This window comes from Erythrolamprus reginae, chromosome 2 (genome assembly GCF_031021105.1).
Source record: "Erythrolamprus reginae isolate rEryReg1 chromosome 2, rEryReg1.hap1, whole genome shotgun sequence".
Taxonomy (NCBI): domain Eukaryota; kingdom Metazoa; phylum Chordata; class Lepidosauria; order Squamata; family Dipsadidae; genus Erythrolamprus; species Erythrolamprus reginae.
In genome coordinates this window covers 237,588,744-237,606,271 of record NC_091951.1, presented here as the reverse complement: position 1 = coordinate 237,606,271, position 17,528 = coordinate 237,588,744, and the positions used below count along the sequence as shown (strand labels likewise).

Genomic DNA, 17,528 nt, shown 5'->3' with positions numbered 1-17,528 from the left:
TTCGTGGGATTCCCCAGCTCCTTTTGCTTGCGGCGATTACTTGTGAAATTACTGAAGCTTAAGGTTGACTCAGCCTTCCATCCTTCTGAGGTGGGTAAAATGAGGACCCAGATTGTTGGAGCAATATGCTGATTCTGTAAATCTCTTAGAAAGAGCTGTAAAAAGCACTATGAAATGGTATATAAATTTAAATGTTATTGCAATTGCTATGTACTTTGAAAGCCATACAGATAGTCCTGGACTTACAACAGTTCATTTATTGATGTTTTGAAGTAACAACGGCAATGAGAAAAAATTACTTAGGACCAGTTTTCACACTTATGACTGTTGTGGCATACATGCACCCACCCACACATGGTCATGTGATTTACATTCAGATGCTTGATAACTGGCTTGCATTTATGATAGTTGTAGTGTCCTATGGTCACATTATATCCCCTATTGTGACCTTCTGATATGCACAGTCAATGGGGAAGCCATATTCCCTTTTAATAACCATGTGATTAATTTAAGAAATTCATTTAACAAATGCTAGTGATAAAAGTTGTAAAATGGGATATAATTCACAAAGTTCTCACATAACAACATGATTTTGGGGCTCAATTGTGGTCATAAATTGAGGATTACCCTTATTGGGCAGAGTTTTATCAGCAAGGCTTGAGAATACAATAGAATACAATAGAATACAATGGAATACAATGGAATACAATGGAATACAATGGAATACAATGGAATGGAACGGAATGGAACGGAATGGGGACTGGGACTGGGATGAGAATAGAATAGAATAGAATAGAATATAGAATAGAATAGAAAGGACTAGGACTAGGACTGGATTAGACTAGACTAGACTAGACTAGACTAGACTAGAATAGAATAGAATAGAATAGAATAAGGACTAGGACTAGGACTAGGACTGGGCTAGGACTGGATTGGACTGGACTGGAATAGAATAGAACAGAAAAGAACAGAATAGAATAGAATAGAATAGAACAGAACAGAACAGAACAGAACAGAGACAGAGACAGAGACAGAGACAGAGACAGAGACAGACAGAGACAGACAGAATAGAGGAATTGTTATTTTAGTCCACATATGATTAGATTAGACTAGACTAGATTAGACTGGAATGGAATGGAATGGAATGGACAAGACAGGACGGATGGACAGACAGACAGAATAGAGGAGTTGTTATTTTAGCCCACATATGTTGTTTCACTTCTTTCCGCTATTAAGTAGCATTATTGATAGACAAGGAGGGAGATAATACGATATTAACATATTTAGGTAACCAATCTCTGTTTGAAAACCTAAGCAAATCCTCAGGAAAAACAAAATAGCTGGATTTTGACACATTGAATAGTATAGGAGATTTGTTACCCTGTGTCCTGGGACTTGTTCGCTGGGAAGCTTTTATCTCAAAGATAGCCCTGAATAAACATGAATTCACATGCAGGGCCCAGACTTTTGTTATAATAAGGGCGATTACTTGTGAAATTACTGAAGCTACCCTGCACCATTAATCATTGTACAGAGATTTAAATAGCATAAGTGGGTTCAACAAGCTATCTCACAATTTATAGTTATTCACAACACTGCAGTTTGGAGGAACTCGAATTGGAGGTTTCAGGAAATACTCCAACAGAAGCTTTTTTTTGTCAAAATCAAAATTGGCATTTACCACGACTCAAGCAAGGGCATACCCAAATGAGGTTTCACACTGCTACACGCTATGGAAGAAGATAGCGACTTTAAAACAAATCAAATAATATAACTAACAATTCAAATAGATCTACAATTCAGAGCAACCGGCTCATCAGCTGAATATGGGTGGTGTGCTATCCGCAATGGCTGTACATTTATTTATTTATTTATTTATTCATTCATTCATTCATTCATTCATTCATTCATTTATTGGATTTGTATGCCGCCCCTCTCCGCAGACTCGGGGCGGCTAACAACAGTAATAAAACAGCATATAATAATAATCCAATACTAAAAACAGTTAAAAACCCATTATTATAAAAACCAAACATACATACAGATATACCCTGCATAAAATTGTAAAGGCCTAGGGGGAAAGAGTATCTCTTGCTAAGTCTTCGGAGAGGGGCGGCATACAAATCCAAATAATAAAATCTCAATTCCCCCATGCCTGGCGGCAGAGGCGGCAGAGCAGCTTACGAAAGGCAAGGAGGGTGGGGGCAATTCTAATCTCTGGGGGGAGTTGGTTCCAGAGGGCCGGGGCCGCCACAGAGAAGGCTCTTCCCCTGGGTCCCGCCAAGCGACATTGTTTAGTTGACGGGACCCAGAGAAGACCCACTCTGTGGGACCTAACTGGTCGCTGGGATTCGTGCAGCAGAAGGCAGTCCCTGAGATAATCTGGTCCGGTGCCGTGAAGGGCTTTATAGGTCATGGTGCAGATATCCTGATTTTCACTCAGCTTTTGGACTAAACACTCATCATCACTCATGGCTCAGATTACTCCTCTTCTGCCTCATCACTGATGAAAGTATCTGGAAGTTTTGAAGGCCCTGGCTGAATCTCCACCTCTGACACAGAGTCATCTCCAGCCTCCTCACTGTCCGACTCGGGTACCAGCTGCATCACCGCATCAGCCTCTCCACTGTCGGAATCAGCTACCAGCTCTATGGCTGCTGGCGGGCCACAACACATGCAGCACTAGAGATGATTATATGTTTAAAGGTTATGATTATACACTTGCCTACATGCCAAAACAAACAATAACCAGTACCGATGCTCAGATTTGCCTACAACAAACAAAGTGTTTTGTACCACAATTAATTTTGAACGTCTTATTCTTGGAGGTCCTTTGCTTCAGGTTTATCAAATTATAAAATGAACTGCTCAGAATCCCATATTATTAAATACATTAAAAGTTGGCTGGCTGACAAGCTACCGCACCAGAAGAATTTCCAGAGATACTTCACCAGAAGAGCCCTGCATTCCTCCTCCCGTAACAGAATATCATACGAAACTAGATTTACAATCCTGGGCCTAGAAAGCTTAGAACTAAGACGCCTTAAACATGATCTAAGTATTGCCCACAAGATTATATGCTGCAATGTCCTGCCTGTCAACGACTACTTCAGCTTCAACCGCAACAACACAAGAGCACATAACAGATTAAAGCTCAATATTAACCGCTCCAAACTTGACTGTAAAAAATACGACTTTAGTAATAGAGTTGTCAAAGCATGGAACTCATTACCAGACTCCGTAGTATCATCCCCTAACCCCCAGCATTTTACCCTTAGACTGTCCACGGTTGACCTCTCCAGATTTCTATATCTCCTCTTCTATCCCTATATCTTTCTTCTATTCTCTCATTGGTTATTTTATCCAAATATTCTCTCTTCTATTCTTTCTTTAATTCTATTTCCTCGAAGGTGTCCTCTATTACCTTCCTTGTGTATTATTGTGTATTGGACAAAATTAATAAATAAATAAAATAATAGATAAAATAAATAAGCTGTTCTAAACCCACAGATATAGAGGTCTGCATGAAGGCTGTCTCTTCAGAAGTAGGGCCATACTGTTATTTCAGAGGGGAGACAGATGATCCTTCCAAGTGAATGTGGTATGTATGTATGTATGTATGTATGTATGTATGTATGTATGTATGTATGTATTCATTCATTCATTTATTTGATTTTTATGCCGCCCTTCTTCTTATACTCATACTTATTACCAATAGCACTTTTTTAACAGAACTAGGCTATTGCCCCCACAATCCGGGTCCTCATTTTACCCACCTCGGAAGGATGGAAGGCTGAGTCAACCTTGAGCCGGTGATGAGATTTGAACCGCTGACCTTCAGATCTACAAGTCAGCTTCAGTGGCCTGCAGTACTGCACTCTACCTGCTGCGCCACCCTGATATATAAACATTTTGCACATGCTAGGCAGAAACTGACTCAAACATCATACATGACATAAAACCTGAGAGTACTTAGGTCGCCATTTCTAAGATTCTGTATTGATGTTGAAAGACCATTTCAGGGAAGGAACTTCCTAACAGTCTTATTTAAAATAGGCGTAAGTAGTTTTAGCATCCTCACAAATGTCTTCAACAACAGCGCTACACCAATTATTTGCAACTCCTTGGTTGTCTGACCAGACTCAGGTAACAAATTGCCATTTCTTTCAAAGAACTTGAAAGATTTTATTGAAATAGGCTTCTCCAAGCCATCACTTTTCTCTCCAATTATCACCAGGAATTCAATCCTGCTGTGTTCCTTTAAAAGCCGACTGCCTCCTGAGGACTTAAAGAAATATGTCTGAGATACTGCTGTATCAGCTTATACTCTATTCTCTTGCATATTACATGAGCAGCTTTTTAAAACTAAGTATGAAGCCAGAGCCAATGCCATTCCCTTTACTAAATTTGGGATCATGAGACCCATATTGAACCACATTTAGTGTGATATAGCATCAACACATTGATCAACTGAGATCTTCCCAGAGTGAATGGGCAACAATAGATTCATTGAAATATCATATACTAAACATCCAGGAGTTGACAAACTAGATAATACTTCTTGAAGTATCACCAGAATCAATTCATGATGACACCACACCTAGTTCTTTGCTTTCAATATATAATCTCTTGAATCTTTTACAACTTTTACATGGCTTGAGGGACCATCCATGAAAAACGTCCTTTTTTTTTTGCCCCTCTCTCATTTACAAACAATTTCTCAGCAATAATAATAATAATAATAATAATAATAATAATAATAATAATAATAATAATAATTATTATTATTATTATTATTATTATTATTATTATTATTAATTATATTTGTATGCCGCCCCTCTCCGAAGACTCGGGGCGGCTCACAACAATGATAAAAACAATATTATAGTGGCACAAATCTAATATTAAAAGAAATAACTAAATCCCTATCATATTAAAACCAGACAACACATACGTACCAAACATAAATTATAAGGAGCCTGGGGGAAAGATGTCTCAAATCCCCCATGCCTGGCGGTATAGGTGGGTCTTGAGTAGTTTACGGAAGACAAGGAGGGTGGGAGCAGTTCTAATCTCCGGGGGGAGTTGATTTTAGAGGGCCGGGGCTGCCACAGAGAAGGCTCTTCCCCTGGGGCCCGCCAGACAACATTGTTTAGTTGATGGGACCCGGAGAAGGCCAACTCTGTGGGACCTTATCGGTCACTGGGATTCGTGCGGTAGCAGGCGGTTCTGGAGGTACTCTGGTCCAATGTCATGTAGGGCTTTAAAGGTCATAACCAACACTTTGAATTCTTGAAGTGTGGTTGCCAGAGTGAAGATAAAGGTAGAATTAAGGGTATAGTGTAATAATATTAGTGTGATACCATTTATGGATGTTTGTTTTTGTTTTGTTAAGGTTTTTTATTTTTTGTCTTTTTTATGTGTATTCTCTTTTGTACCATTTTTAATGTATATAACTTAATAAAAACATTTTTTTAAAAAAGGTAGAATTAAGACTTCCCATGACTTGGAAGCCACACTTCTATTTTTATTTCTTGTTTATTTGTGCAGAGACCAGGATAAGTGGGATGGAGGGGTCTAGCTGCATGTTGCTTGTGGTTTGCTGTTAACAGATGTGTAAGAAAACTGGAAGAACGAGGAATTAAAAAAGAGGCTTGCAGTGAACATGGAAATCATAATAGCTAAAGCATGGATGAAATCCAGCAGGTTCTGGAGAACCAGTGGTGAAAATTTTGAGTAGCCCAGAGAACCGGAAAATACCACCTCTGGTTCCCCCTGGAATGGGGATTTTGCAGTATCTTCCCCCTGGAATGGGAATGGAGATTTTATCCTTCTTTTATCATGCCCATCAAGCCACACCATGCCCACCAAGACATGCCCACCGAACTGGTAGTAAAAAATAAAAATGGATTTCACAACTGAGCTAAAGGCAATATTGGTGGGAGGGTTCAAATAATCTTGCCATTGAAGACAAAGAAAAGCAAAATCATAGTTCTGAGATTGATACCTGTTCAAGGTGAAAAGCTGATAGTGATGGGAAGTTATAGCTCTTCAGTGCATGGTAAACTGTTAAAAATATTAATTTGGATTTGATCAGGGAAATTTCTGACCTAAAGGACAGAAAAATGTCTGTCAAAAATACTCAGAGTTTATTTCTTTTCTTTTTTTATTTTGTCCAATACATAATACACTGAAGAGAATAGATATGTAGTAATATAGATAAAGAAAAGGATAGAATAAAAGATATAAAAATATAGGAGAACATATATGAAAGGAAGAAAAGATAAATGAGATAAGGAGAGACAATTGGACAGGGGACGGAAGGCACACTGGTGCACTTATGCATGGCCCTTACTGACCTCTTAGGAACCTGGAGAGGTCAATCGTGCATAGTCTAAGGGAAAAGACTGATCCATGATTGAGCAGACTAGAGTTGGTGGTCAAAGAATTGGAATAGTCATAAACAGCAAGAATTCTATTTCATCAACCGGAGGGTGTGACATTCTGTCAGTTTTGCATAGATGCAGATAAACTGAGCTTATCAATATATTGCAGGGTGATCTCAGCATCCTGATAATCTAGAGTTACATTATCCAAAGTTAATATATTAATTGTATTTGTCCTGCAGCAGCAACAATGAATTTCTCAAAATTTATATTGTCAACAAGCTTGATGGGAATGATCAGCTCCGCTCTTGCCCAAGCTTGTCTCTGTTGGAATTCCTTGCGGGAAATGTTTACATGTTTCTTTGTTTATTTACCCCTTCTTTTTTCAGCATTTTAAAGTAATCTGATCTCATTCAGATTTCCTGCTTAGCTTTCTGGATTCCAATGCCAGACTGCTTCACTTAAAAGAAAATCAATTTTCGATTTGCTGAATTAAATGTCTAGTTTAGTTGCAGTTACAGTCAAAGAGCAGAAAGGTAGGCACACATGCATTTTTCAAAAAAAATACCACAACACAATTAGCCAGGGCAAATATCTCTCTGTTGATTTAAGAATAATTATTCCCTTTATGTGCCATGAAGATATGTTGCTAAAGAGTAATCATACTAGCTCATACTATTTTTTCATACTAAGGTCACCCTGAAAATACAGACCGTAAAATATCCTTCTTCCAGTTTCTGTTTTGCAGGTTCTCCAATTTTTCCATACAGGGGCAGTGCAGGATCATATGGCTAACTATTGAAACTCATTATTGAATGTATATAAAAATTCTCATTTTAGGATAAAATGCAAACAGCAGAAGAAAAACCCCCCCATATACTGAGTTGGATTTTGATTAGAAATATGGGAAAGACAATCTCTACAAATTACTGTAACAAGTATATTTTTCTTCTTGTTGTACATGCATAACTTTGAATTTTTTAAAATATGGAAAAGCAGAAATGCATTTCCATATTAAAAGTTTCCTGTCCTTTTCAAACGCTGATTTTGGAATACACATATTAAAAGTGCTTAGTCCCTTATAAGTCCTTCAGGGCTCCCACTGTTTGTTTGTTTTTTGTCAATGTGTCCATTTAGAAAGCTTAGAAAATAAATTTACAAACTTTAGAAAATAAGGCAGATTTGATCCATACATTCATTGACATTCCTCAAAAATTTCTACAGCTTAGTGTGATAGGAGACCACAGTCTTTTCTTTTCAGGAAAATTTATCAAACATGCTCGATAATTTTAGCTTTAACAATGTTTCCTTCAATTCATCTATACATAAATGGAGCTCTAATTTTCTGTATCTCTTTAAGTCAGTTATAATACTGACTATTGTTAGACAATTATATTTTCTGTTTTCCCAGTCTAGTCCTATGGAGGGGATATACATTTCTTCTCAAAGAAAGAAAAATAAAATTCACTGATGAAATTGAATAGAGACCACCTGAGACCAGTAATTTGCTTACATTCAATTTATCAGCGGGTGTAGATTAGAACATCATAGTCCATCTCTTGCAATTACTTCGGTCAAGACTTTCTTTTCTGCAAAGTAAGCCTTTTTCCGCTGAAGCAGTATAATTTTGCAGATGGGATCATATGGGTGATAATTTTGTATGTGAGTGTGTGTGTGTGCACGCGCACACACCCACAATTGAGCTCTAGAGAGAAAAGACATTTTGCTCTACAAATTGAATCTACAAAATACGAACATGTGTGTATAAGTCTCTATCAAATTCTCCTCTTCAAAGAGACAGCCACGTTCACTAAGTGTAAGGGAAGGAGTGGTAGAATCTGGGGGCAGAGTTAAAAGAGGCATCAGCCTAGAATCCCTACATAGCTGCAAGCAAGCTATCTCCAATCCCTCTTGATTTTTTTTTTTACCCTTTAACCAATTCTTACCAAGTGATAACTATTAATTGAGAATGTTCCTGTGTAATTGGATCTGATCTTTCTGCCTGACACTAAGAGGATACATAATTCTATTCCCAGTCCAATCCATTCTTTCCCTCCTCGCAGCCACGCAAATTTCTGTAGTCATAGGGCTGTTTTATTTATTAAATTTTATGCCTCCCATCTCCCCTAGAAGGTGACTTGGGGTCGACTTTTAAGAACTTCTTATTAGATTCTCCTTCCAAACACATGAGTTTATGAATGTCTTTTAAATGAGTTTAAATGAGCTAGGAACCGGCCCCACAAAGGCTGACATTCAGAAAATTAAATAGCAGTAGCACATATAAACTGCTTCATAGTACTACGTATACAGCCCCCTCTAAGCGATTTACAGTCAATATATTTTAGTTTAATGAAAATCTAGTTTAATGAAAAGAAGGACTAGGGGAGACATGACAGCAGAGTTCCAATATCTCAGAGGTTGCTACAAAGAAGAGGGAGTCGAACTATTCTCCAAAGTACCTGAGAGTGGAACAAGAAGCAATGGGTGGAAATTATCAAGGAATGGAGCAACTTAGAACTAAGGAGAAATTTCCTGACAGTTAGAACAATTAATCAGTAGACCAACTTGCCTCCAGAAGTTGTGAATGCTCCAACACTGGAAGTTTTTAAGATGATGTTGGATAACCATTTGTCTGAAGTGGTGAAGGATTTCCTACCTAAGCAGAGGGTTAGACTAGAAGATCTCCAAGGTTCCTTCCAACTCTGTTGTTGTTGTTGTTGTTGTTGTTATTATTATTATTATTATTATTATTATTATTATTATTATTATTATTATTTATTGCCACCCCCAATAATCTGGGTCCTCATTTTACCCACCTTGGAAGAATAGAAGGCAAAGTCAACCTTGAGCTGGTCAGAATTGAAATGCTGGCAGTCAGCAGAATTAGCCTGCAATACTGCATTCTAACCACTGTGCCAACATAGCTCTTAAAGTAAATAAAATGATTAGAGTAGCCATTCTAGCTGGCAAGGCTGATGAGGCATACATCATACCAGCTCTATCTTATTAACCACACAAAGTTGCCAAAATTTCTATCAGAGCGGCAAGGTGATGTGGCAAGTTATTCAAGGAGGCAAGTAATAGTCTGGATTGAAAGAGGAACTGGAGCAGCTAAAGAAGCTCTAAAAAGACATGTGAACCATGTTCATACCTATTTAATACACATCTCACTGCAATCATTTCAATTCTGAATTCAAATATTACATACTGTTGTTAGCTGCCCCGAGTCTACGGAGAGGGGTGGCATACAAAACCAATAATAATAATAATAATAATAATAATAATAATAATAATAATAATAATAATAATACATTACTTTAGCATATCTGTTTAAGAAAATAACCAAAATAGAGATAGCTTTGGCTATATCTTTCTTACTTCATTTAATTGTATTTCTTTCATTGTATGACCTTATTTTTTTCTTTATTGTTTCAATTTAAAAGCAGAGAGCTAGCTTTAAACACAAATCTGGCTGGAGAGTAAGGAAATGCAAATGAACTAGAAAATTTCAAAACTAATCAACTTCAACAAGCAGGTATTTCTGCTTTATTTGCATTTCCTTTCTCTCCAGCCAGATTTGTGTTCAAAGGCAGCCCATTGCTTTTAAATTAAAACAATAATGAATTGGTTTAAAAAAAAAATACGGTATGCAGGTGCACAATAAAGAAAGAAAGCTATTTAAATAAAGTAAGAAAGAATTAGGTAAGGATGAAATTGCTTCTTGAAGCATCTGGCTTTGTCTCACAATGAACAGTCAATTTATATGACGTTTTCATTTCTTCATTTTTAATTCCAGTGACTCCATTAATTAACAATAATGGTATCTATACAACCTTTTATTGATTATTTTTTTAAAAAAGAATTATATGTGATTTTTTTGAGTCCTTTCTACAATACAATAAAATGTTAAATAAAGGGGTGAGAGTGGGGAATAAAAAGTAAAGAAAAGGTAAATTTTAAAGAAGTCTTGTAAAGGAGTTACTCAACACCTATGCAATCATATCTATAGGCCCTAAAAGTAACACACACACACACCCATACAGTAAGAAAGATGACCTACTCAAAGGAATGAATTATAGAACAAAAGGCTCATCAGATTACAATAATTTTGACCTTTCTATTCAATTTATACTTGGTGTGTCTGCTCTGAATGAAGAATCTTAGTAACAAGTGTTTTAAGAAGAAACCTTTTCAAAAAAGCAGCATCTATTTCTCTGGCTGATTTGATTAGAAGTTCAGATACTCCAAGCTTCCAAAATGGTTTATCCTGCCATCTAGCAGGGATTTCAAGTATTGTATTTGCTCACAATGAATAAGCTCAAACATTCATGAAGGTGGTGGGTCAAAATATTGAAAGTTAAGTGCTTAAAAAAAAGAGGTCCAAAAAGCAACATGACCACGTTATCTCTATTTATACAAACCTGTTTTCATCTGACTTACAATAAACTGCATGAACCATTTAAAATCAGTATCACAAAATAGGTAATGAAAGACAGAAGAAGTGCAAAGTGGATTAAGTCCAGCCATTAAAATCTAAGTGAAATATTAAAACTTCAGCTTATCAAATGGAAGTGAAATAAAAAAGGTTTGCTCCATAAATGCTTCATAAATATAAATATAAACCCCTGAAAAGGCCTTATGCTTTATAGTTTTTAAAAAAATTGGCTGATGTAAAGAATGTCTTATCAGCAAATTTGTCTTATGGGTGAAGACAGATATCTCGACAAACTTTCTTATTTATTTATTTATTTATTTATTTATTTATTTATTCATTCATTCATTCATTCATTCATTCATTCATTCATTCATTTAATATTTATCAATTATTTATTTCATCAGGCATGCTTTAGATAACAGCTATAAAACATAATCATGAATACATGAAATGGATACAAATAAGAGGAAACATTAGTGGGCCAACTCAAATCTCTACCTCCTACTTTGCTATCCTATCCTATGGCTTTCAGAGAAAGCTACACTATAATTCTACATCTAGAAATTAGGTCCATTCAGAAATGCATGTGCCACTTTTTCTTTATTTATACACTGAAAACATTACTTCTTTACAATGTACACACACACATACAAATGCACCAAGAGAGAAAAGTAATGCAGAAAGTATATTCTACCAGATTGACTTAAAATTCAGGTTACCATAAGTTCTATGGTTCAATTAGGATGGTCCACATTCAATTCTTCCTCTTGCTGTCTTCTGCCCCTTTAGTTTCTTGTGCCGAGCTGATACTACCCCAAGGAATGATTTCATGCCATTGAATCTACAGTCCCATGCATCAGAGAACGTGGACATGTTTTTAGTTGCTACTTATCTATCTCTTCAGCCAGTTGTATTCCTAATGTCCCTTGGTAGCCGATGTGCTTTGTAATTGCAGTAATCTCAAGCATCAAATTTACAGTACAATATAAATACTTATTCACAAATAAGCTCCACTTATTGCAACACAATTTATTCCCAACTCTGGCCTTACAGTGCTCAATTGCCTATCATATTGTTGTGCTGTAAGAGAGTAATAGCAGCCGAATGACTCACTTCTTGTCTTGAATTGAGCTTCTATACTTTCTCCAGGTTTTATTATTCCTTCTCAGTCAACTTTATAAACTTTCCTGACTAAAAGATATCCCTCCCCTTTCTCCTCCTCTTCCCCCCTTCTCTTCCAGCGTGCATTGCTCTGAATTTAAATAGCAACTACTTGGATGACATTGCTCCAATGTCAATGTTGCTGCAAATAAATTCTGGAATTCTAACTGTCTGACAATTCTGAATAAAGTCAAGCTCATAAGCAGGCTTGTCATTGTTTCTAGGTAATGACAAAATCACATTCTGAAATGCACATCAAAGACCTCGGTAGATTTAATTTGCTTTGTTTTATATTAATGTGTTTGTGCAGTGGCCAAGTCCAACTCCTTTAAAATTAGCTTATTTAAAATTGCCAAACAAATCAATGGAAGCCAACCCTGTTATTAAAACTCTAGCCTGATCCAAAGAGGAAAAATGCACTTTTATTTACAAAGCATTTCCAGCCTGTGTGGTGAACATTGCCTCTCTTTCCTTTATATCGATTCGCTGATTTGTCTCACCAATTGCAAAATATTTGCAGGCTAAATTTGTAGAAAGCCTATTTTGAAGCATTTTCTGAGAACCAGTTTGGCGTAGATGTTAAAGCATCAAATTAGAAAACAGGAAACTGTTACAAAAACTTGTATTTCTCCACTTTAATATAATATAATATAATAGGTATTTTTGAAAAGGGACAATCTAGGGGAAAAGAAATCTAAACATGTTACAATGTATAATTATAAATAATGCATCTAGTCAAAATATTACTGGTTTCCCAAGAGATGTTTTTAAATTGATACAGTGAGCGGTTTTCATGTTGATTCCCAATGACTTTTTGTACTACAAAATTAAACCTAGGGCACATGTATATTTCTAACCATTGGTTGTGCATGTCTATAAGCAGCATGTCTTTGAAGTAGTTCATATTTCTACATTTAAAATAGGTGGCAATTTGATTTGAATTAAGATGATAGAAACTTGATATCTATTGTTTCTCCCTCCCTATTCTCAACCTATCCCATTCTTCCCCATTCCTTTATATTAAGGATTGAAAAATCAATTTATAATGCATGTACTGCCAAAAGATGGAATTGTGACACAGAGACAGCTGAAGTAGAGTTTTCAACAGGGTCAACGGGGTCACTTTCTAGTCAAAAAATTATCACGCAAAAAAAAAATATATTGAAAAAGATATAGCAAAAAGCCATGCCCATCAAGCCACACCTCACCCACCAAACCATGTCCACAGAATTGATAGTTTTTAAAAAATTGGATTTCACCACTATAAAAAGGAGATATGTATCAAGAATTAATGTGCTAGAAAAGTATCTATGATAGATAAATGCCTTGCTTAAAATGCACAATTTGGAGAGAATCAAATTTTTAATCTTTAGGAAAATTTCATAAAATAAATGCAGATGATTGATATTTTACTTTTAAAAAATTGGAATAGTATCGGAAATCTAACACCAATATCAACCAGATATAGATAAATCACATATATATTGTATGCTGGTGTATAGACTGTCAGATATAGACCCATAAATTATGTCCCTGGCTTCGGGATAAGGTCATGAATTGGATTCAATCATGATTAGAACATATTTATTTCATGTTTTATTGAATTAATAGGGGTTACTCCAGTAGTGGGTTCTAAAACCTTTTACTGTATTACTGGTTCGCTCACATGCTCACACAAACGTGTGATGCTTCTGCGCATGCGCAGAAGCATTCTTGGTGGGTGGAGCCTCCTGCTGCCAGCACTACAGGTTCTAAGAACCAGACCAAACCAAGAGCAACACCCTGCTGGGTTACTCCAAGTATACTATAGAAAAATTACATTTCTCCTATGATCTAATGTTCCTACTGAAATCCAAGCAAGGTTGTTAGCCTCAGAAAAAATTCACAAGAAGACAAAAAAGACTAACCCCCCCCCTTCTAATTGTTTCAAAAAAGTGTAGAGAAGAAAATGTGATGAAAAAAGACATAATGAATACTTTTAAAAGCAATCTTCAGCACCAATAGTTATAAATGTTTAGTACCAAATAATAAAATCATAGCACATCATATTAAGGAGAACATGCTATGAATATCTTCAGCAATTTGCTGCTTTTGTCACAATAATGAAAACAATACTATGCTTTTTAAACTGCGTATTTTAAAAAACCCAACAACACTCTACGTCTTTTGCATGTGAGAACAATCCATGTATAAAAGCATGGGCATTGTTTTTGTCATCCTCATTCCTCCTTATCAGTCTCTGCCCCATCCACAACAGATATTATTGGATATACAAAATTCTGACATAATTATTATTATACTGAATTTTTTTCAAAATAAGTTCAGTTTCTGGAACAGGCTTCTTTTCAAGCAGAATACTTTATCAAGTAAATCCTTGTGCAAGGCATCTATTCTGCTTCAGGCGAGACTGAATTATAATTCCCAGAAATCCCAGCCAATCTCAACAATTAGAAATGCTGGGAGTTGCAGGTAAGTGACATACTTGGAGGAAATAAGTTCTCCATCTCTACTATTCCAGTACTACGGTATTCTTTTAAGCTGACACTCCTACTTAGACATGTTGTACAATTTCTAATGCAGTTTTCCTTGTGTGCCCATTGAATGTCTGTTTATGTTCTTCAAGTTTCAAATGTTGTTGATAGGGCATGTCAACATTTTCAACTTTCAATTTCCAAACATTATGGGTGCTCGAAATCTGTGACATGCCTTGGGGATTGTAAAAATATTTTGGTTACTTTAATATAGTTAAGATGAGCTTGGTAAGCAACTGCACAAATATCAAAGTGTTAAACATTTTGTTTGTTTCATTTGATGCACATAGGAAGAACCTGGACTCCTCTTTATCATCTCAGATTGCATAACCATAATTAATGATTTCTCGTTCCAGGAAGGAACATTTATTTTTGAATGTCAAGAAATAAAACCCTCATGTCAGAGCAAGAGTTACCTAAGAAGGGGTAGACTCTCTTTTACTGCATGTGGTCAAAATGGACAATGGAGCAGGAAGCTCCATTCATGGGTCAGCAACCTTAAACACTCAAAGAGCCACAAAGGTCCTAACCGGAAGACCACTGCTCAATCTGACTGGAAATCCAGTTGCCCACCATAGAGTCTCCTCCTACTGTAGTGTTCTTTTCCCTCTACCTGTTCTAACCAAAAGCCCTATCAATCGTGGAGCTGACTGGTGACAGGGAGCCACTGGAGAGGGATGAAAGAGTCACATGCGCCTCCCAGAACCACGGGGTTGTTGACTCCTGGTCTAAATAGATCTACAATTAGAAGTGTGAAAATCCACATCAGAAATATTTTTGTATTTGGAGGTTCGTTCCATTTTTTTTTTAATCTAAGCAGTCTTCTCAACAGACGCGCTTAAAATTTCAGCAGTGCAGTGAAAATAACGTCAGCATAAAATATGAATTATTGCCATGTTCAGTGATGCAATTGCTATATTCACACATCAACCGAATGAAAAGAATTTATGGGCATTATGGGCATTTTACAGAAAAAAGAATAGGGTTTAATGGAATCCACTTCTTCACCGCCTTGCTAATTCTCATGCCAAGCCACCAAACAGGAAACCAATTTCTGGTATGCCTGTTTATCTCTGCAATGACCAAATTCAATGAAGTATTTATGCTGAAGGGGAGCCATGCAGGGAAAAGAGCCTCCTGGGTCCTTTGTTAGTCCTTTCCTATGGATGCAGCTCTAACCATAAAAGAGCTGAATCACGTTATGTACTTCCAAGAATGAAGTCCTTTAGAAGGAATTCAAACAAAATGAGATTTCTGCACCTAACCAAAGATAGAACCGCAGTCAAACAAAATGGAAAATAATATTGTTTTTTTTCTTTCTTTCAAGGAGCTCACTCTTCATTTAATTCATTTGCAAAAATAAGTGGGAGAAATGCTCATTTTTCTGATACGTAAGGCAGAATTAAATGGAATAGAAATGAGGCTGATGAAGTAAATAGCTTCTTAATGTGTTTATATTGCAAATTGCATCCACATAGCATAACATAAACAACAATCCTACCACTAACAGGATAAATCTTGAGATGGAACAAAAATCAAAGCCAACATGACTTGCAAACTTATCTGAATAACGGTCTGCATCTTTCAACTCAAGGCTTAATAGGATTTGGAAATGCCGATCAATGGAGGAGCATTTTAAGATCTGCTCTATAATGTATTGGATGAGGTGAAGGAGCATGAGTCCACCATAAAGACATTCAGAATAGCAATGTCATCCAGCACTTTCTTATTCAGTTCCTGGAAACATTCCTTTTTACCCCCATGGTCACAGATGTAGTAGGTTGAAAGATTACCGTAGATAAGGACCAAAGCAGTTCACAAAAACTACACTCATGAACAAGCTGCACTGGATTTCTTATTGCAAGGTTCCATTTCCCTAGATACCTGTTATCAAAATTCCTGGTGATATATTATATTGCAATTAGCAAATAACTTGAAAGTAGTTTGATTGATATGAATTTTCCTTAAGAACCTGGAGAAATTTTGTGCTGGTTGAATGAGCTAAAAATGTGTGTCAAAGACAGAGACTTTTAATTCTTTGTAAAATTAGGTACGTTGATGTCCCATCCCTTGAATGAAAGCAATGGCACATTAACATGTTCAGTCTTATCCTGCAAATTTTTCCTCTGCTATAATAAATTACAGTTATTTTGATTCATTAGGAGGAATCACTGGTGAACCCATAGTAGAAGAAACATATATTTCTGCATTCAGGGCAGATCATGCAGAAACCCTCATAGACTTGAGACAGTTCTCACTCCTGCCCCCTACTGGATTGAAAATTCAATAATGTAATAATGCTTCATCTAAAACAAATGATCTGTGGGATGTTTAACGTCTACACAATGTATTGGGGGAGAGGAATGTAAAGGGGGGAATGTAAATTATTTGTATTTTTAATTTAGTAGCTCAGTTATGCATACCAAGGTTCTTTTCACCAAAGGTGTCAATAGGAAATCTGCATTGTTCGCAAGGAAAACTTCACTGCAGAGGAAAAGTCATGAATTCAGGTCATGCGCAACAGCACCCACCACATCAACTGGGCTTTTGTCAAACATTCCATGGTGACACTTTACAATCCCTTCTACCCATTAAGCAATTACTCAATAGCACAATTTAGTTCTTACCTCCTAAAGCTTGTTTCATTACAAATTCCATGATGATGGCTTTAGATTCCTTCCCACCAGAGCAGTTCTCACATGCAAGTCAGGTGGAGACAGATTCCTGAGGTTCAGCCTGCAGCTGAATTCACAAAGCAAGAGAGGGGAAAAAAGCATTAGGGTGGGCTATAGCTCTCTTCTCTTAGTTCCTTCTGCGGTGGATCTACTTGTCTTTTAAGAAATGCGCTAGGTTGAAAACGTTTGGTGTACATGCATACCGAAAATGCACAAAGCATGTCTCTCATTGAAGTTACTTTCTCATGCTTTGGATAGCTAGAAAGTATAACATAAATCTGTGGAATACACTTTAGGAAAGCTGATAAAAGGTAGCTGCTAGGTTATCATGGGACAGCCT

General features: G+C 36.6%; 1 protein-coding gene across 1 annotated transcript in view; it reads right to left on the bottom strand.

The window, feature by feature from the left end:
• The window catches only part of CPLX1 (complexin 1), a 213,794-nt gene extending 196,577 nt beyond the window's left edge, over positions 1-17,217 (bottom strand). Inside the window, exon 1 of the mRNA XM_070736215.1 lies at positions 17,141-17,217. Coding sequence (XP_070592316.1) covers positions 17,141-17,171 — 31 coding nt within the window. The 5' untranslated portion in view covers positions 17,172-17,217. The remainder of the gene's footprint in view (positions 1-17,140) is intronic.
• Positions 17,218-17,528: the final 311 nt, after the last annotated feature.